Source organism: Montipora foliosa, chromosome 8 (assembly GCF_036669935.1).
Source record: "Montipora foliosa isolate CH-2021 chromosome 8, ASM3666993v2, whole genome shotgun sequence".
In the NCBI taxonomy this organism is placed as follows: domain Eukaryota; kingdom Metazoa; phylum Cnidaria; class Anthozoa; order Scleractinia; family Acroporidae; genus Montipora; species Montipora foliosa.
In genome coordinates, this window is record NC_090876.1 from 50,093,916 (window position 1) to 50,109,395 (window position 15,480).

General features: G+C 38.8%; 2 protein-coding genes across 2 annotated transcripts in view; both read left to right on the forward strand.

Annotated features, from left to right (window-relative positions):
* The first annotated feature begins 1,828 nt into the window (after positions 1 to 1,828).
* On the forward strand, positions 1,829 to 3,376 carry LOC138013093 (dickkopf-related protein 3-like). Its single transcript, XM_068860057.1, has 3 exons — positions 1,829 to 2,076; positions 2,176 to 2,552; positions 2,838 to 3,376. Exons 1-3 carry the CDS (start codon positions 1,906 to 1,908, stop codon positions 2,884 to 2,886), a joined length of 597 nt encoding a protein of 198 aa, XP_068716158.1. The 5' UTR covers positions 1,829 to 1,905; the 3' UTR covers positions 2,887 to 3,376.
* A 2,609-nt stretch (positions 3,377 to 5,985) lies between these two features.
* LOC138013138 (aspartate--tRNA ligase, cytoplasmic-like) overlaps positions 5,986 to 15,480 on the forward strand; it is a 21,155-nt gene continuing 11,660 nt past the window's right edge. Inside the window, exons 1-8 of the mRNA XM_068860131.1 lie at positions 5,986 to 6,215; positions 6,299 to 6,392; positions 9,294 to 9,323; positions 10,382 to 10,439; positions 12,762 to 12,854; positions 13,426 to 13,528; positions 13,853 to 13,955; positions 15,287 to 15,361. Of these exons, the coding sequence (XP_068716232.1) occupies positions 6,037 to 6,215; positions 6,299 to 6,392; positions 9,294 to 9,323; positions 10,382 to 10,439; positions 12,762 to 12,854; positions 13,426 to 13,528; positions 13,853 to 13,955; positions 15,287 to 15,361 (735 nt within the window). The 5' untranslated portion in view covers positions 5,986 to 6,036. The remainder of the gene's footprint in view (positions 6,216 to 6,298; positions 6,393 to 9,293; positions 9,324 to 10,381; positions 10,440 to 12,761; positions 12,855 to 13,425; positions 13,529 to 13,852; positions 13,956 to 15,286; positions 15,362 to 15,480) is intronic.

Consider the following 15,480-nt stretch of genomic DNA (forward strand, 5'->3'; position numbering starts at 1 on the left):
AACTGGCTTGGTGCGGGGAGACCTTTGACACCTCCTGTGCTCTCATTTTGGCGAATTTCTTACCACAAGACTTTGTTGACGAATGGCTCGCGTACCTGCAATTTCTCAGTCTGACCCCGCCAAACGTGGTTCAGTGGAAAGGACAAACATATAGCGATATTAAACATGATTGTGGATACGTGATAAATTGGGGGTGTTTTGAATATTTCGGTCTTCTGGCTTTTCTGATAATAATTGTTATCTTTTTATTTTCATGTTAACTTTCATGATCCTCAAGTGTGTATCACCGAGTATAAGCAATTCAATCTTTTCAGGAGCTGTTAATAGTGAAAAAAAAAATCCTATTGCCGGGTTTATAAAAGATCGAAAATAAATTCCTAAAAAGATCTAGAAGATCAATCCGCGCAAAAACAGATAACGCTTTCATCTCAGAACCAGTGAAGCACTAGCGTGAAAACCTGCTGAACAGAATCTATAAAATTATGCATTGTTTGAACTATGAAAACAAAACAAAAAATTCAGTTCGGAATTTGCACTTCGAAGGCCGGCAGATATTGTGCACTTTTATTTTGGAGGTTACATAATTCTCGCAAACGTGATAAAAAAGGTACGAGGTGCTGGATCACGCTATATCAAAGCAGGGTGACTGATACCTAGCCTAGAGTAGTTTATCTCAAATCTGCACGCCTTAATGGCTTTAAAATCCCCTTATGACCAAACCAACTTGATCCTTAGCCAAAGCGATGTTCCAATGCACGCTCCATAGAGCTTGCGGTCTCCCAATACCGGTGATTATCGATAATCTCTGCTGGGCGTGCTGTGGTAATGAACCAACGGCACCGAACGCATTTTAAAATGGTCAGTGAAGAAAAAAAATTTTGCCTACAGGCGTCCTGCAATGCCCACCATAGTTTGGATAAGGAATGAATTTGTTTTTTAATTTTGTCATGTCCGGTCTCTCAAGTACTTGAGAGTACAATCAATTAAAAACTCACACGAATGGAACTCGCCTCCCCGTCGCACGAAAACCAAGACCACTTACTAAATCTGTTTCTGCCGAGTTTTGAACATCGTATACAAGTTTTTTGCATGGATTTTTCGTTTCTTTAGTCACAGTGGAGTATTTACAATAAAACTGTTTAAATTGTGTAATTATTGTAACAACCAAAGCGTTAATTGAACAATAAAAATATTTACTCTCTAATCACAACTGACACATCTTTCACCGAGGTCATTTTCTGGCGTGGTTCAGGCCTAAATGTTCCCCAGTCTCAAGTCCTCTCAGCTTTTCAACTTACGCGTAGCAAAACGGCTTCTTGTGAACACCACAAAACTGTAATGGTTGACTTCTGATATTGTCGACCTGTATACGTTTTTAAGATTTGTTTTGCAATTTGAGTATCAGCAATTGAAACAGCTTGAGCGATAAGACCAATGCATTGACAGTGGTTAAACATTTTAAAACGTTGAGCGACATGTTATCGGTTGCTAAATGATATTTTCAATAACTGTATTGATCCCTCATATTCCTAGAAAATGATATGCGAGGTTAAGTGAAACTTTGAATGCAAACTAAAACACTGATGCATGATTACTTGGGTTTTGAATGCCTGTCTGTCAATCGTGTTAAACACCAAATTAATTTTAACAGTAAATAAAGGAATAACACTGAGGGGCGTACGAGCTCCTCCTTGCTAATTGTTCATCCACGCCCTCCCGCCCATTAAACACAATCTTTTAAATAAATGCTTGATCACTATTGGTCGCTTATTGACAAGTTTTATGGCAGTCTTGTTTCGACACGTGTGAATGTCATTTATATATTAACTGGTCAAACTCAGAGGTAAGTCGTTAACGATCTACTTAGCTGGTGTACATCATACGGCAGCTTCGCCGGGTGCGAAGATGAAAAACATGATGAGAAAAAATTTGTTGCTGGTGATTTTTCTCCTGGTGTGCGTTGAAGTGGTGGAGAGTGTCGTGCATAGCTGGATAATGAGTGTGAATCCGGTTGATACGGACAACAGTGAGGAGAACTTAAACGACAACAGAACTAAGGGAAATTCAACTTTTCGGGTAAGTCATCGTTTAGAGAGATCGTTTGGAAAGAAATCCTAAGTTTGCAGGGTTAGGCGAGATTGCTAACATCATTTTTCCTATTCTGTTTGCTTTCAGCACTGCAGAAAGGATAGACATTGTGGACAAGGACATTACTGTCATAGACACAAAGGTTTTTGTCATGCATGCCAAGATAAAATACAAAAGTGTCGAAGGGATAAAATGTGCTGTAATGGAATGGAATGCGTCTTTGGACATTGTCGAGTGGCTAAGCCCAGAGGAACCGAAGGCGGAAAATGTAGAAGGGACAAACCGAAATGTGACGCCGGCTTTTGCTGTGCAAACGTTCATGGACATCCGATTTGTAAACAGTTACTTCAAGAGGGCGAGGATTGCGAGGTACCGGAAGGAGGCTTGGAATATTCGTTGAATCAGAGATGTCACTGTGCATCGGGGTTGATTTGCAGGAGAGTTAAACATCAACATAAAAAGAGGTAAGGGCACACAGACGAATTCTGCATTTTTCCCAATACCTGACGCTTACAATCAACTTTGAACCAGACCTTTGTTATCGAAAGTCTGGTTAGGAAACTGAGCTGTGCAAGATTTTTTGCCAGACAAAAACACATTTACATTATTCGTTGTTTTGGCTCTGTGCCCTAAGACGTTTTGGTGTAACTTTGTTTCCGATCGTAATTTCATGTCTTCCGCTTTAAAACTTTTTTTTCACGTGAACTCTAAAATTTTTTAAAATATTTCTGTCTGTTGTTTATTTGCAGACTGGTCTCCCGGAACGACAGAAAAAAGTGGGCTTGCCAAAGACTTTAGCTTCATAGATCGAGGGAATTCACCGTTAACAATGACAATTTATCTGCGATACACACCAAGGGTTCGTGGAGGGGCAAAGATCGAACTTGTGCGACATTGTGAGGCACCTAAAAAGAATTCCCACTACAATATAGACCAAACTATTGATGTGTTAGATAAATATAATTATGTATATAAAAAAAACCCAAAGTAGATTTAATACTATAAATTATAAGAAAGGAGAACGTTGGGGATTTCTTCTTCAAGAAAAGTCAAGTTGCACTTAAAAAAAGGAAAGGGCAATCATTGATAAAAGATTCTATATTTCAGCGGAATAGAGGTGATTAATATGCAAAGCCATATTGTAAACATTGTGAAAACTTTTGTCATCCAGTACAATGGCTTTAGGTGTCAAGTGCACAAGACATTTACGATTTAATGGACATCGAAGAAACGTTAAGTAAAGTTGATGAGATTTCTTCCATAGAAATAAAACGCAAAAATTTTCCAATCGGGTGTCTGGTTTTTATTTACGTATAACTGGTATTACCCTAGCCTGACCTCTACGGATTGCTTCGCCTTTAATTTTATTTGTCGATGGAACTTGAAGATGCAAGAAGAAAGCTGCGTTGATTTGTCACAGTTTAATTCAATGTGTAAACAATGCATCTTAAGATCAACATTACAATTCACATCCGTGACGCATGTAATAGGATGGAATAGACAGACGTACGCATGCTGAGAAACTTTCAAAGTCGTTCTATTTTTGTCAGTTTTAATATGTTGAAATGCCTTTGGCAGCACTGCCAACCTATTTAGACTGTGATCACACTTACTCTATTGATATGTCCCTCCCTCCCTGTTACCACTTGGTCCTCTAGACATCTAATTAAGTCATTCAAGTGAACAATGGAAAATTCCTTAACAGCAGATATGAATGTGTGTTTTAAGCAGCTAATACCTCTATTTTAGAGATGGTGACAATAGAAGCTTGAAAGACAGTGGAAAAGCCAGACAATAGCGTTTGACGCTCAAGACATAATAACCCTAAATTGCAAAATGAATGATCCACTGCGATAGATGACCCATCACTGTGAAGTACTAGAAGTAGCTCTTGATCGCTAGTACTGTCGGTTCTTTGCCAAACGCACGAGCAATTTTCTCCCCTTTAAAACAGAAAGATGTGATAAGGTTTTAGCAGACTAGACAGCTTAACAAAATTGGCTTTTTGTAATTAAATAATAGTTAAGGCAAAAACAATCTCTGACCAATGTTGAAAGCATGAAGTGAATTTTTGTTTATCTTAAAAATTTGTGATTACCGGATTTGCTGTTGGCAAATACTTCCTAACCGTGTTTTAGAATTAACCCGCTTGAGTAGGGTAAGTGTATTACTTGGCTAAATTGTCTTTAAGTTTCCAAATCCTGGTAAATCTGACAGCTGACATGAGCTAAGAAGTTTACCATGTTTTTTTTCTAGAGGAAGAAATACATGCTTTGCCCATACAGGCGTGTACGTGCTGTTTTCCAAAAACACACAAATTAGTGGATAAGTGCAGTACTTACACAAGTCCATGTTGGGCTACTTTTGAACAAAAACAGTCCTTTCCTAATATCATCCACAAGTCACGCTTTCTTGAAAATGAAATTTACCATAACCTAGGCACCCATATTTCGATGCTACGAAATCCCGCGAAATGTCGAGCACTTTCTTGTGCATAGCGAACGAATTATAGGTGATGATCAATTCAGATTCTGTCGGTAAAAAAACGCTTGCACTAAATAGGAATCTGTTCTCCCTATCTCTTAATAAAAGGCGTGTTTAAGCGCTCTGTGGACTCGTTTTTGGCACGTTCTCTCACTAATAAGACCTCGGAAATGCGGGGTTAAAGGTCTTGCATCTCGTAAGTGGGAGCACGTCAAACAGCTTTGGGCGTGATATGAGCCTTCCATGATGTGGAGATCGTCGTAGCACAACGAATCCTAATATTCCAAGGTTCTCACGTGTGCGAAAACAAGTATTGCCCTACCAGAGACAAGAGCATTCGTGAAGATAGTGTGAAAACCATTAAGTTGTCGTCATTCACGAAATAAAGGGCTTATTTGAACAATGTAGTCTTAAAATTCGGAAATTTTCACTCACGCTTCCCAGTTAGTAATACATTTCCATTGCAAATAATTGTTGTACAGTTGTAAATTTATGAGTGATTAAAATAATATGTTAAGACAACGTCTTAATTTTTTATTAAGAGTTGTATCATCGCAATTATGAGAGTTATTTATAAGCATTAACAAAAGAAAAGCTTGAATTAATTCAGGTTTGAAGGAGATATGACCTCTGCGATAGCGGTGTTTTTCTCTTCCAATTTAGCATTTTCATATATAACCTCATCATATTTTCATTTTTATATTTGTTACATCCTGGTTCATTTCCCCTTTTTACTTAAGTTGCTTAATTGAAAGCGACAGTTGTTCTAACCCGGCGTGTGTCCTAGCTATATTTTCCATGTCCTTTAGTGCTGTATCAGCTCCGCGAGCCTTTTGAACAGCTGAGTGCCGTCATACGGTCTAGCCCGGTCTCTAGCTCATGCCAGCGCAGCAAAAATCTATCACTGAAGTTTGGCTAATTTGATCTTTTCCCCAAGTTTGATTTATAAAGCCTTTCGTTTTGAGCAAACGTCCTCCCCTTGGCCGTGATCGTACGGTTCGACCTTTTGACACAAAGTCAAAGGGAGGTCCCTTTTCAAAATATTTAAAGTTCGAGTTATTGCACGACAAAGACGGTGGTGGTCCTCGGTTGGTCGCCACGATGCCGATGGTCAGAAGATGGCACTCCAGGAAAGACCAAATACAAGTGGATTAATTAGAAGCTCGAAACAGTCAACAAACAACAGCCGACCAATATTTGATTACTAGCTTCCCACACTAATTGAATAGTTCAGGGGCGCTTTCCATTCGAAAAGAAGTTTTAGTTAAAAGTTTCTATTATTTCGTGTGGATAATGGGACTGCATTTTTCCTCATGGCCGCTAGGAACCATTTTGCCCTAAAAAGGAAACAGTAATTGCGCCGAGGAGGAATGAACCGAAGGAACGAGGGCCGATCGGAGGGGACTCGGATCGAATCTCGGTTGAAGGCGTGCATCGAGGGGCCTGGCGAAATACATCGCTTGCATGCAATCGTGGCGATTGACTAGTTTTCTTTTCAAAGCAGCTCCTCATATCCGTCAAATATCTTGTTGTAGTTCTTCTTTGGTTGCTAAAGGCTTCATTGCGAGAAGATCAGTCATAATGTCAACAGAAAGTGGAATCGGTGTAGCACCAGCCGACGAGAAAAGTACTGGACCGTTGGGGTAAGATGAACTTCTTTACAAATTGAAATTGAACAATCAACGCTTAATAATTATATAGTAAGCTAACGTTGTTTTGCCTTTAGACCGGACGGAAAACCATTGTCTAAAAACGCTCTTAAAAAACTAGAGAAAGAGAAAGAAAAGGAGAAAAAGAAAGCCGAACGAGAAGCAAAACAGGTTTGAAACATTTCATGGTTTAATTTTAATTTGACCTTGTGTGGAATAAGCTTAAATTACTTCTCATTTGTCACGAAATTAACGAATCAGCCAATTTCAGTATACTGTGGAAGTGTCTGGTAAAAATATAATTTTCCACAATTGCGAAAGTAAAGTTAAAAATGAAGGAGAAAGAAGGAAGAGCCAGGGCCAGTCTTTCCTTTTTGACATCAATTCCCAATTTGACATCGATTTAATACTTTGCACTCACGTTATAAGACGGCCATGTTGGTGGCAAAACAATAGAAAAATGTAGCTCAGGTTTTGCATAGTATTAGAGTGAAATTCCCAAAAGACTTTTTCCCATTGTTCTTTCCACCAACATGGCCGCCTTGATGTTACGTGCAAATCAAAGAATTCCTACAGTGCAGACCAGAAATAAGCATCCCAAAAAAGGCCTGTGAAACTAGCATAAGAAAATTGCGCATATATCTGCGTTTATAACACGCGCATCAAAAGCGCGCTTGCCTTCATGAAAGATAATTAGTATGTACGAATTGGCCCATTGTCTTTTCATTGTTTAGGTTCTTTTGTTAGTTTCATGATAACAAAATAGGTGTGTCAACTGTAGTGAAGTGTTTGACAAAATTGCAACGCGCGTTTTCAAGTGAAATGCACTCACTTCCGCTTCATTTGAAAATTACTTTTGCTTCTTGTTGCATCTAAAAATAACATAATGAGGGGAATAATATTTCTCTGCGATTAAAATGTAGAACTGGGCCATTTTCCATTCGAAAGACATCACTTTTACCTACAAAAATCGACGATCAGTCGATCGACAACAATATAAAATCATCACTATAAAATCGTGAAGCAAGACTTGAATGAACAGTGCCGTGAAATGCGGTAAATCAATTTCACATGGAAAAGGAAATAAGGAATATACTCAATCGCAAACAAAACGCCATTTACACCATGTGTAGTACTTTGTCGAGTATTTCAAATTGATTGTTTTCATGCATGCTAGAAATTTACAAAGGCGTCTTGGATACCGGCATTGCGTCCTTTTGACCAACGAGACCGGTTTACTGTAAGATTCATTAGAATGCATTTAGAGTTGAAAGCAAAAGCCTTAAGATATCTGCTGCATCAGTTTCTTTCTTTGGTTTAGTTTTACAGAGAAAAGTTACCGTGGGTTGGCTGGAGGGCATACGCCATGAAATTTCAAAGCATGACATCGAATTCGAAACCCTGTGTGGCAGAAGGCCGAAATTCATTCAAAGATACAAGCACCTTTCAGTGCCGGCTGTTTAATTTTCTTTCAGCTACGCATGCAAAATATTGTATGTTCAAGTGGATGGTGAAGGCAGTGAAAAAAATTACTGAAGAGAACGCACTTCCCTTTGGTCTGTTTTAACCATCGTCTTTTGTTGAAGAGCTTCGAACCGTATATTTACTTACGGTAATCAGGAATTTTCGGGAAAGCGCTTTGATCTTACAAGCTTTTATTGCGAAGAATTTGCAGATAGGTCAGAAGCTGTGTTTACAACAATAGGGCAACCGTAACACATTTAAATTATTTAAGGTGGCTGTGCCCATGAAATTTGAAAGTGAAAATAAGCGATTCTAAAATTCACTTGATATAAACACTGTTTTAAAAACAAATTTGTTTGTAAACATAATTTCCTTCGGTTTAATTTAAAACTTATTCTGTAGTAAGAGTGGAGGTTCCTTTTAAAGAGGGTGGCTCTTAATTACCGAACTGTTGAGCACTATGGACCCCTTCAAATAATCATTTCTCAAGTCCCTTTAACTCTACTTAACAGTTCCTGTTTTTGCCGAGTGTGTTGTATTTAACATTACTTTGTCTGGTTCGACTCACAACCATATTTGGTAAATCACATGACCAAAACAGAAAATGCCTAAAAACTCAGCGAGTTACAGTCAATTTCACTTTTTCTCTAATTCCCCATTTGAACCAACACACCATTGGATGACTATTCATTTGTATATAGGGAACTGATTGCTGCACTGGGTTAATGCTTAGCCCAGCCTGTGTTGAACAACCACCCCGTTTTTATTGAAAAGCAGTAATCAGTTAACATTGCTTGCCACATTGCAGCTTACTGCCAGCTGCCCGCCAGGAAAAAACCCCCTTTGGGAGGAATCTGATCCCTCCCGAATGCAGCGTCAGGCATTAATAATAACCTCGAGGGAGAGGGGTTGAAAACTTGTACTACACAGTAACACTCATAAGTAATAGATAATAAATAAAACTTGAGCAAATACAAGAACCGCACAGCAGCACAGTCAGTGTCGAGTGATTTTACTTCATCTAGTCCCTTATTTCTGATCTGTACTACCATGGCAACTGTCAAAATGGTAGTCAACCCTGAAAACACCAATTTGCTGCTATTCTGTGAAACGCAACAAATTACAAATTACTTTACCGTGCCACGTTGCGAAGTTCGTTGGGAAATTGGATACTACAAGTAGGCAATCATGCAGTGAGTTATGCAGTTTCCTACTGTCTTTAAACACAATAAGGTCACACGGTATTTCTCCCGAACATCCATTTCCTGAGAGTTTTTACATGTTAGGGTTACGGGTTAGGGTTACATGTTTTTAACTGAAACTCATGGCAGAGGACTGGGACTAGTTGCGCACGTGCATTCTGATTGAACTGCTGTCAGATTTACATTGAAAAAGTTACTTCAAAGAACCATCCATGCAACCTTTTTGTTAGGTCTCTTGACTAAAAAGGTTCCTTAGCAACCATTGTCTTTCTGTAGTTAAGTGCCACCCCCCTTAAATTGTCCAGCTAAGTGTGAGGATCACTTCTTTCATTCATCTATAACTGGTGCGTCAAATATACTGTTATTTCATTCATGAATTTCTCATAGTGTTTCTTTGTACTCTCAGGCTGCCGAAGCTGGTACAAAAGATGCAGAGGTAAGGAGGATCAAGGATACACAAACTGGAATGATTTAGTATTTCCAGAAACCCATAAGAGTTGAAACGTGTTACGGCCCCTTGTGTGCTGGGAAACAAGCTTCTGAATATTCAATTTGCTAAGTACCATATTTGGAACAACAAGAGCAAGGGGTTTCCAAATATAGTACTTAGCACTGAAACATTCAACCAATCAGTTCGCACTGAATATTCGGAAGCTGTGAACGCGCGTTACACGTTTCAACCCTTATGGGTTTCTGGTATTTCCTAATAAAAGTTATTAAAGTGACGAATGCAGGACTGTCAAAAGTGGCTTTTCTGTCAAATCTCAGTCAAATTTGTGTAGGAAATTCCATTTTCCTAATTACTACTTCTAACAGAGAATTCAATGGAAAGTTGTGAAATTTTTGTTTAGGATACTCTCTTCAACACTTTTTGGCTTGGTTGTTGAGGTACTATTTATGTTAGACCGTTGTTCATGAAAAAATTTCACTATTGTTTATTTATATCATCAATTTGTTCCTGTTGTTTTTGTTTGCAAGTCTTTTTCATTTTAAAACATATATCAGTCCTTTTAGTTTTATTTTACTCGTCGTAGTTGCATGTGTTGGGGGTTGTAACAAAAACTCGATTGATACTGCACAGATTACAAAAATACCAATTATTGGTATTTTTGTACTCCCTTTGTCTAATCAGAATGAACTAATTTTGTTGAGTGTATGTAAGGTACAGTGTACACAAACACTGTACTTGCTTGTCATTGCCAAAAATTTAAGGCAATAGGTTGAAAATGAGTGAAAAAACTTAATTGGCCTACATTGATCCCATTGGCATTGCTTTTTTGTGGATGCATTTCCACAGCTCATTGTAGTATGCTTTTATTGTTCCAAATATTTGGTTGCAATTTTGAAAGAATATTGCCAAGTTTCTGCTCTCAAAAAAACTGCCCATTTGGCGTTGGCCCTTCCTTCAAAATCAAGCTAAGGGTATTTATTTTATCAGGGATCACATTTCTAGCAATTGATTGACTTTCTTGTTATAATTTTTTGTGTAAACAGGACTATGCGAAGGATCGCTATGCCATTCTTCCTATGGCCCAGTCTCAAGAAAAAACCTGTAAGGAACAATAATACAAGTGAAAATACTGCTTTCAGTATTGCGATCAGTAGTAGGTTACTCTTATTTCTTAACAGTAGTCTTCAGTGGCTTCTGTCCACCTTCATCAGAGCTACGACAATAATTGTTACTGCTTGCCCTACAAGCTGTTGTTATCTAACTTTAAATTATTGGTACAATGTACATGTTTATAAGCGTGAGGAAGTGGTTTCCTCTCGTTTACAGTGTCGCTGTCCAAAGTGGAATGCCACGACTCCAAGAAAAGTCTTGTGATATTTCATCGCACTGCGTTCGAGGATGTGGGCCAGGGCTGCAAATAATTTCCCGGCTGGTGCTGGTCACATTGTCTGGTCAATACAATACAATACATACTTAATTGACCGCTCGCCATAGGGGCTTTTCAGGGCCAATGAAACTCAACGAAACGACAGAACAGAACAACAACAACTGTTAAGAATCCCAACTGGCCGTAGGCAAACCAGTTGGCTATTTACAAGTGCAGCTGGGAAGTTGAACCAGGGACTACCAGGATCAAATTCAACGAGTGGTTAGAGTGGGTCTTGAACCTGGGATCTCCGGATCTTAAGGCAAGCACCCTAACCACTGGGCCACACTGCCTCCTGATACAACCTCCTGGTCAAACCTATTTTTGCTCGGACATATCCCATTTTTGGCCGGACAAACATCGAGGACGTCTTATCGCCATAAAAGTGCCCCCTCTCCCCTTCACATGATGTTTAAATGTGAAACAAGTAAATTTTCAAAGCATTTATTGTACATGAGCATCGATCTCAATGCAGTTCTACGTCTTATATAGGGTTAGTTATGAAGTTGATGAAATTGACTGAGGCTTGCAATCTAGCTGATTTTCATCATAATACAAGCTAACTGATGTGCATTTACAACAAGTAACACATTCAAGTAGAATCCACATCCGTGTGATTTGACACAATTTGAGCTCGGAATTTTATGAATAAGGGTAAATCTTAAAATGTTTCACTGCTATGTCTTATTAAAAGGGACCGGGAAATAACACTAACAGGCAACACTCTTTTTTCCATTTAGAATACTAGAACGGCAGCCTAATTTTGCTACTTTTCGTCAATTTCAAGTCTATTCTCCATGGGGAAACATTACCTAATCCTTGTGAAGTATGATGTCCGTAAATCCAATTCTTATCTACATTACCATCACTAAAAAGCTTCTTGGTAACCAAGCTTTTATTCGCGGCGTGCCGGAAATGATGATTGATTTCTTCCCTTTGATCCTTTTTAATTTATGTTATTACAATGAGAGGTTTTGTTGTCCTTCTCTTATGATGTTTACAAAACCAACATGGACTAATAATAAAGACCTGCTAATTTGCGGTGGCGACTTGGTGAATGACAAAGCGAAAATGTGCAACGACAGCTGGATATTTATGACTACTACGAATCATTTATTAAAGGTTCTTGGTCTGGTAGTGAAGTATCCGTCTTTTCCTCTCCTTTTTCACAAACGCCAATAATATTGAACCTTTAAATATTTAAAACTTGAAACTCTAATTTTTTTCCTTACCAGGGTAAACGAACGGACAAATTGCCCGGCCATCTAAAGATTTGACCTGACAAAACCTATTTTTGACCGGACATTGTCCGTTTACCGGCCGTTATTTGCAGCCCTGTGGGCATCCCTCAGATGGATGTTGTGATCTGTGGACTCAGCATGCTGAAATCAGGCCAATTACATATGCAAGACACCCTTGGCAGCTGCTGTATTGTCCATGTTCATGTGTGTGATCACACAACCATGTACCAGTGGACAGCACCACTGCCAGTTGTATTTATCCTGGAGTGGTTGGCCTAGAAAAAAGTTCAAATTCCGACTTGCTTGAAAGAGTGCTTGCCCAGTCATTACACTGTGACGAAGGGTTTGTGCTTGAAACATCAGCTCACAAATCATTCTTACGGTGGTTTATTTACCTTTATATATTCGTTTGATAAAACCAAATTGGTGGGAGGCACTCTAAGGTGTACAGCATGGAGTTTTTCCAGAACGGCCTTCATTTAGCTACAGATGTGTTAACGTTTTCTTAAGTGAACAAACAGGAACTAGTGTTTCTGGTTGGGCAAGCCATACACATGATTGAGGACAAGGGAAAAAAATGCATGTTAAAAGAATTTTATTTATTCCCCTGCATTATCACCTTTTCCATGCTTGTTACAATCCAACTGTAAGACTAAGCAACTGAAAAAGCAAACAATCAGAAACAAAATTATTATTTAAGAGCTGAACTGTTAACTCTTAAGTAATGAACAAGTCTTGCATGTAATCAATTCACAGCTAGAGTTTGGACCAAAGTTAAGGACCTGACTGTTGAGTGTGTTGGCAAAAGAGTCTTGGTGCGGGCACGGCTTCATACCACAAGAGGCACAGGTAAATAGACCATGGAGATAAGACTGATGATGGTAATTTTAACCTTTTGTTGGTTTATTGATTATGATGGCCCAAGAACTATGTTGTGGATGCAATTGCCAATGTGGAATTTACAATGTAGTTTGATGGGAGAAGTTAAACCTGAGACACCCAGAGAACTCCCAAAAGTCATCCTACTTGTACATTTGCAAGCCACTTCTGTGATCTATTCCCATGAAGAGTAAATTATGGGAATTTATTGTATTTATTGGGGGTGCAGGGATGGCACTGTGGTGAGAGCACTCTCCTCCCACCATTGTGGCCCAGGTTCGATTCCCAGACTTAGCGTCATATGTGGGTTGAGTTTGTTTGTTCTTTACTCTGCACCGAGAAGTTTCCTCCGGGTACTCTGGTTTAATTCCCTTCTCCTCAAAAACCATCATCTGACTTGATTTGGGTTGATTGTTGATTTCTGTTTATGGTGTCCCCAATTAGTGCTCCAGTGCTAGAACAACTAGACACTTAAATAAAGTTCCTTTCCTTTCCTTTCTTTTAGACATTCAATATTATTTGTTTAATTGTCTTTCTTCAGGCAAGCAGTGCTTCATGATCTTTCGCGATCGCCAGTACACTGTCCAAGGAATCTGTGCTGTTAATGATACAGTCAGTAAAGGAATGGTCAAGTTTGCTTCAGGGTAAATCCACAGCTTTTAAATATATTTACAGTGTGATACGCCTTGCCGTGGCCACCTAACAAAGTTTTTTACAAATTGTCCGCCAATCAGGATGTGTGAATTTGATTGACTGTCATGCCTCCTTGCAAACTTCGCACAGTTGTAAGTTGAACACCGTTGCATGGGTTGTTGAGTAATTATTGTCAAATGTGAAAGTTTGTTGGGGGGCCATGGTAAGGCGCGTTGCACTGTAAAATATATATTTCTCTGTTATGTCACTTCTTTTTAAATCTGCTGATAAAGTTGCAGTGTCAGAACTTACTTATCTTTTTTTTTTTTTTACAGAATAAACAGAGAATCTATTCTTGATGTTGAAGGAGAAGTCAAGTTAGCGGCCCAAAAAGTTCAGAGTTGTTCCCAAGAAGATGTAGAAATATTTGTTGATAAGGTAATATTCTAATTCCCATCTTTTTTTCATCCCACGTGGTACGCTACTACAGGTAATACTTACAGGTTAGACTTGGTGCGAAAAGGTAAGCCTGATACAATTTCTTAACAAGTCATCTGCCACCCACCTGTCAAGATTGATGTTTTCTGATGTCATGCTATAAGTGTAAGCCAATCACATTCCACCGTAAATTACCTGTACGTTGCGATTCAGGAAAGATGAGGAAAACAAAATAGAACTCTTAACTGGAATGTCTGTGAAGTCAAACTTTATCCATACAATCAAAGCTGTGTCTGCCAACCCCACTTGACAGTTGGTGTGGTTTCTCTGTTCAAACCATCAAGGAACAAAGAATTTCGAAATAAAAGCGCAGAAAAAAGCTGAATCCTTCATGTTGTCAGGTGCAATCAACAGTACATTAATAAACTTTATTTAAACTCCAATATTTAAGATACCCATAAAACATGCTAATATCTCTGAGGAAAATGGACTTTGAGAAAATATAGTTTTCCAGCAGCAGCTACTCAACTATCATTTTGTAAGAAGTATGTCACTAAACCACTGTTCAGCGCTTCTGCAAACAATGTTGATTTTCTCTGTCAAGCTCAGCTGATATCCCCATTGTGGCAGCACTAAGCTCTATTCAGCTCTTCTTGGATTCACGACTTGTTGCTTCCGAATATATTCCAAAGGACTTAAGGTATACCACAAGTACCAACGTTTTCGAGCTGGTGGAAGAGGAACGATGCATTTTCTTTTAAAATGTTCAGGATCTATGGTAAATAAGAACACCATTGTGACTGTTGCCAAATCCCATAGGAAGTACAACTATAATGTCTTCCTCCACCCAAACCATCTTCGGGTGCATTCTCTCTGTTCTTCCTTTAAAGATTTTTGAAAAAAAAAACTGAAGTTGAAGCAACAGCAGATGTAAACAGAGCCTAAACATCATTCCTGTTCAAATCCTTCTCGGCAGCCATAATAATGAAGTTTTCTAGAAGTACAATTTACATTTCTGTTTAACCAATTGGAGCGATGCTCCAAGATCTCTATTATTTTCGGGCCAATCAGTGTAAAGTCCAGATTCTGGACTATCATGGGCAGATAACTCGTTAAGAAATTGTATCAGCTGTACCTTTTCGCACCTTGTCTAAAAAAAGTACGCCTGATCGCCGGGTGACAGGTAATAGGCCCTTTAAAGTGATGAGCACAATCCTATATCAGGTAACATTTGCATGTATCTTTCTTAATTTTCGTTTCTGCCTTGATTTTATTGTTTTGCTTTACAGTATACATGTATGATCATGTTTGACTTTTTTTCTTCTGTGTAGGTTTTCGTAGTTAGCCTGGCAGAACCTCGGCTGCCACTCCAGATAGAGGATGCATCGCGGCCAGAGACTGATGAGGTTTGGCTGAAACATTATGGATACTTTGCGGATTTTCACTGTTTAGTCCTAATGAAAATGAGTGAGGGAGCTTTTTTCTCCAATTTCCACTTAGAACAAGTGGACTTAGGGGTTCCCTA

What these genes read in the sequence shown, in the direction of transcription:
- LOC138013093 (XM_068860057.1), top strand. Translation starts at nt 1,906, where the DNA reads ATGAAAAACATGATGAGAAAAAATTTGTTGCTGGTGATTTTTCTCCTG. An exon ending in AGGGAAATTCAACTTTTCGG is followed by an intron (nt 2,077 to 2,175) that starts GTAAGTCATCGT and finishes GTTTGCTTTCAG; the next exon opens with CACTGCAGAAAGGATAGACA. An exon ending in AAACATCAACATAAAAAGAG is followed by an intron (nt 2,553 to 2,837) that starts GTAAGGGCACAC and finishes GTTTATTTGCAG; the next exon opens with ACTGGTCTCCCGGAACGACA.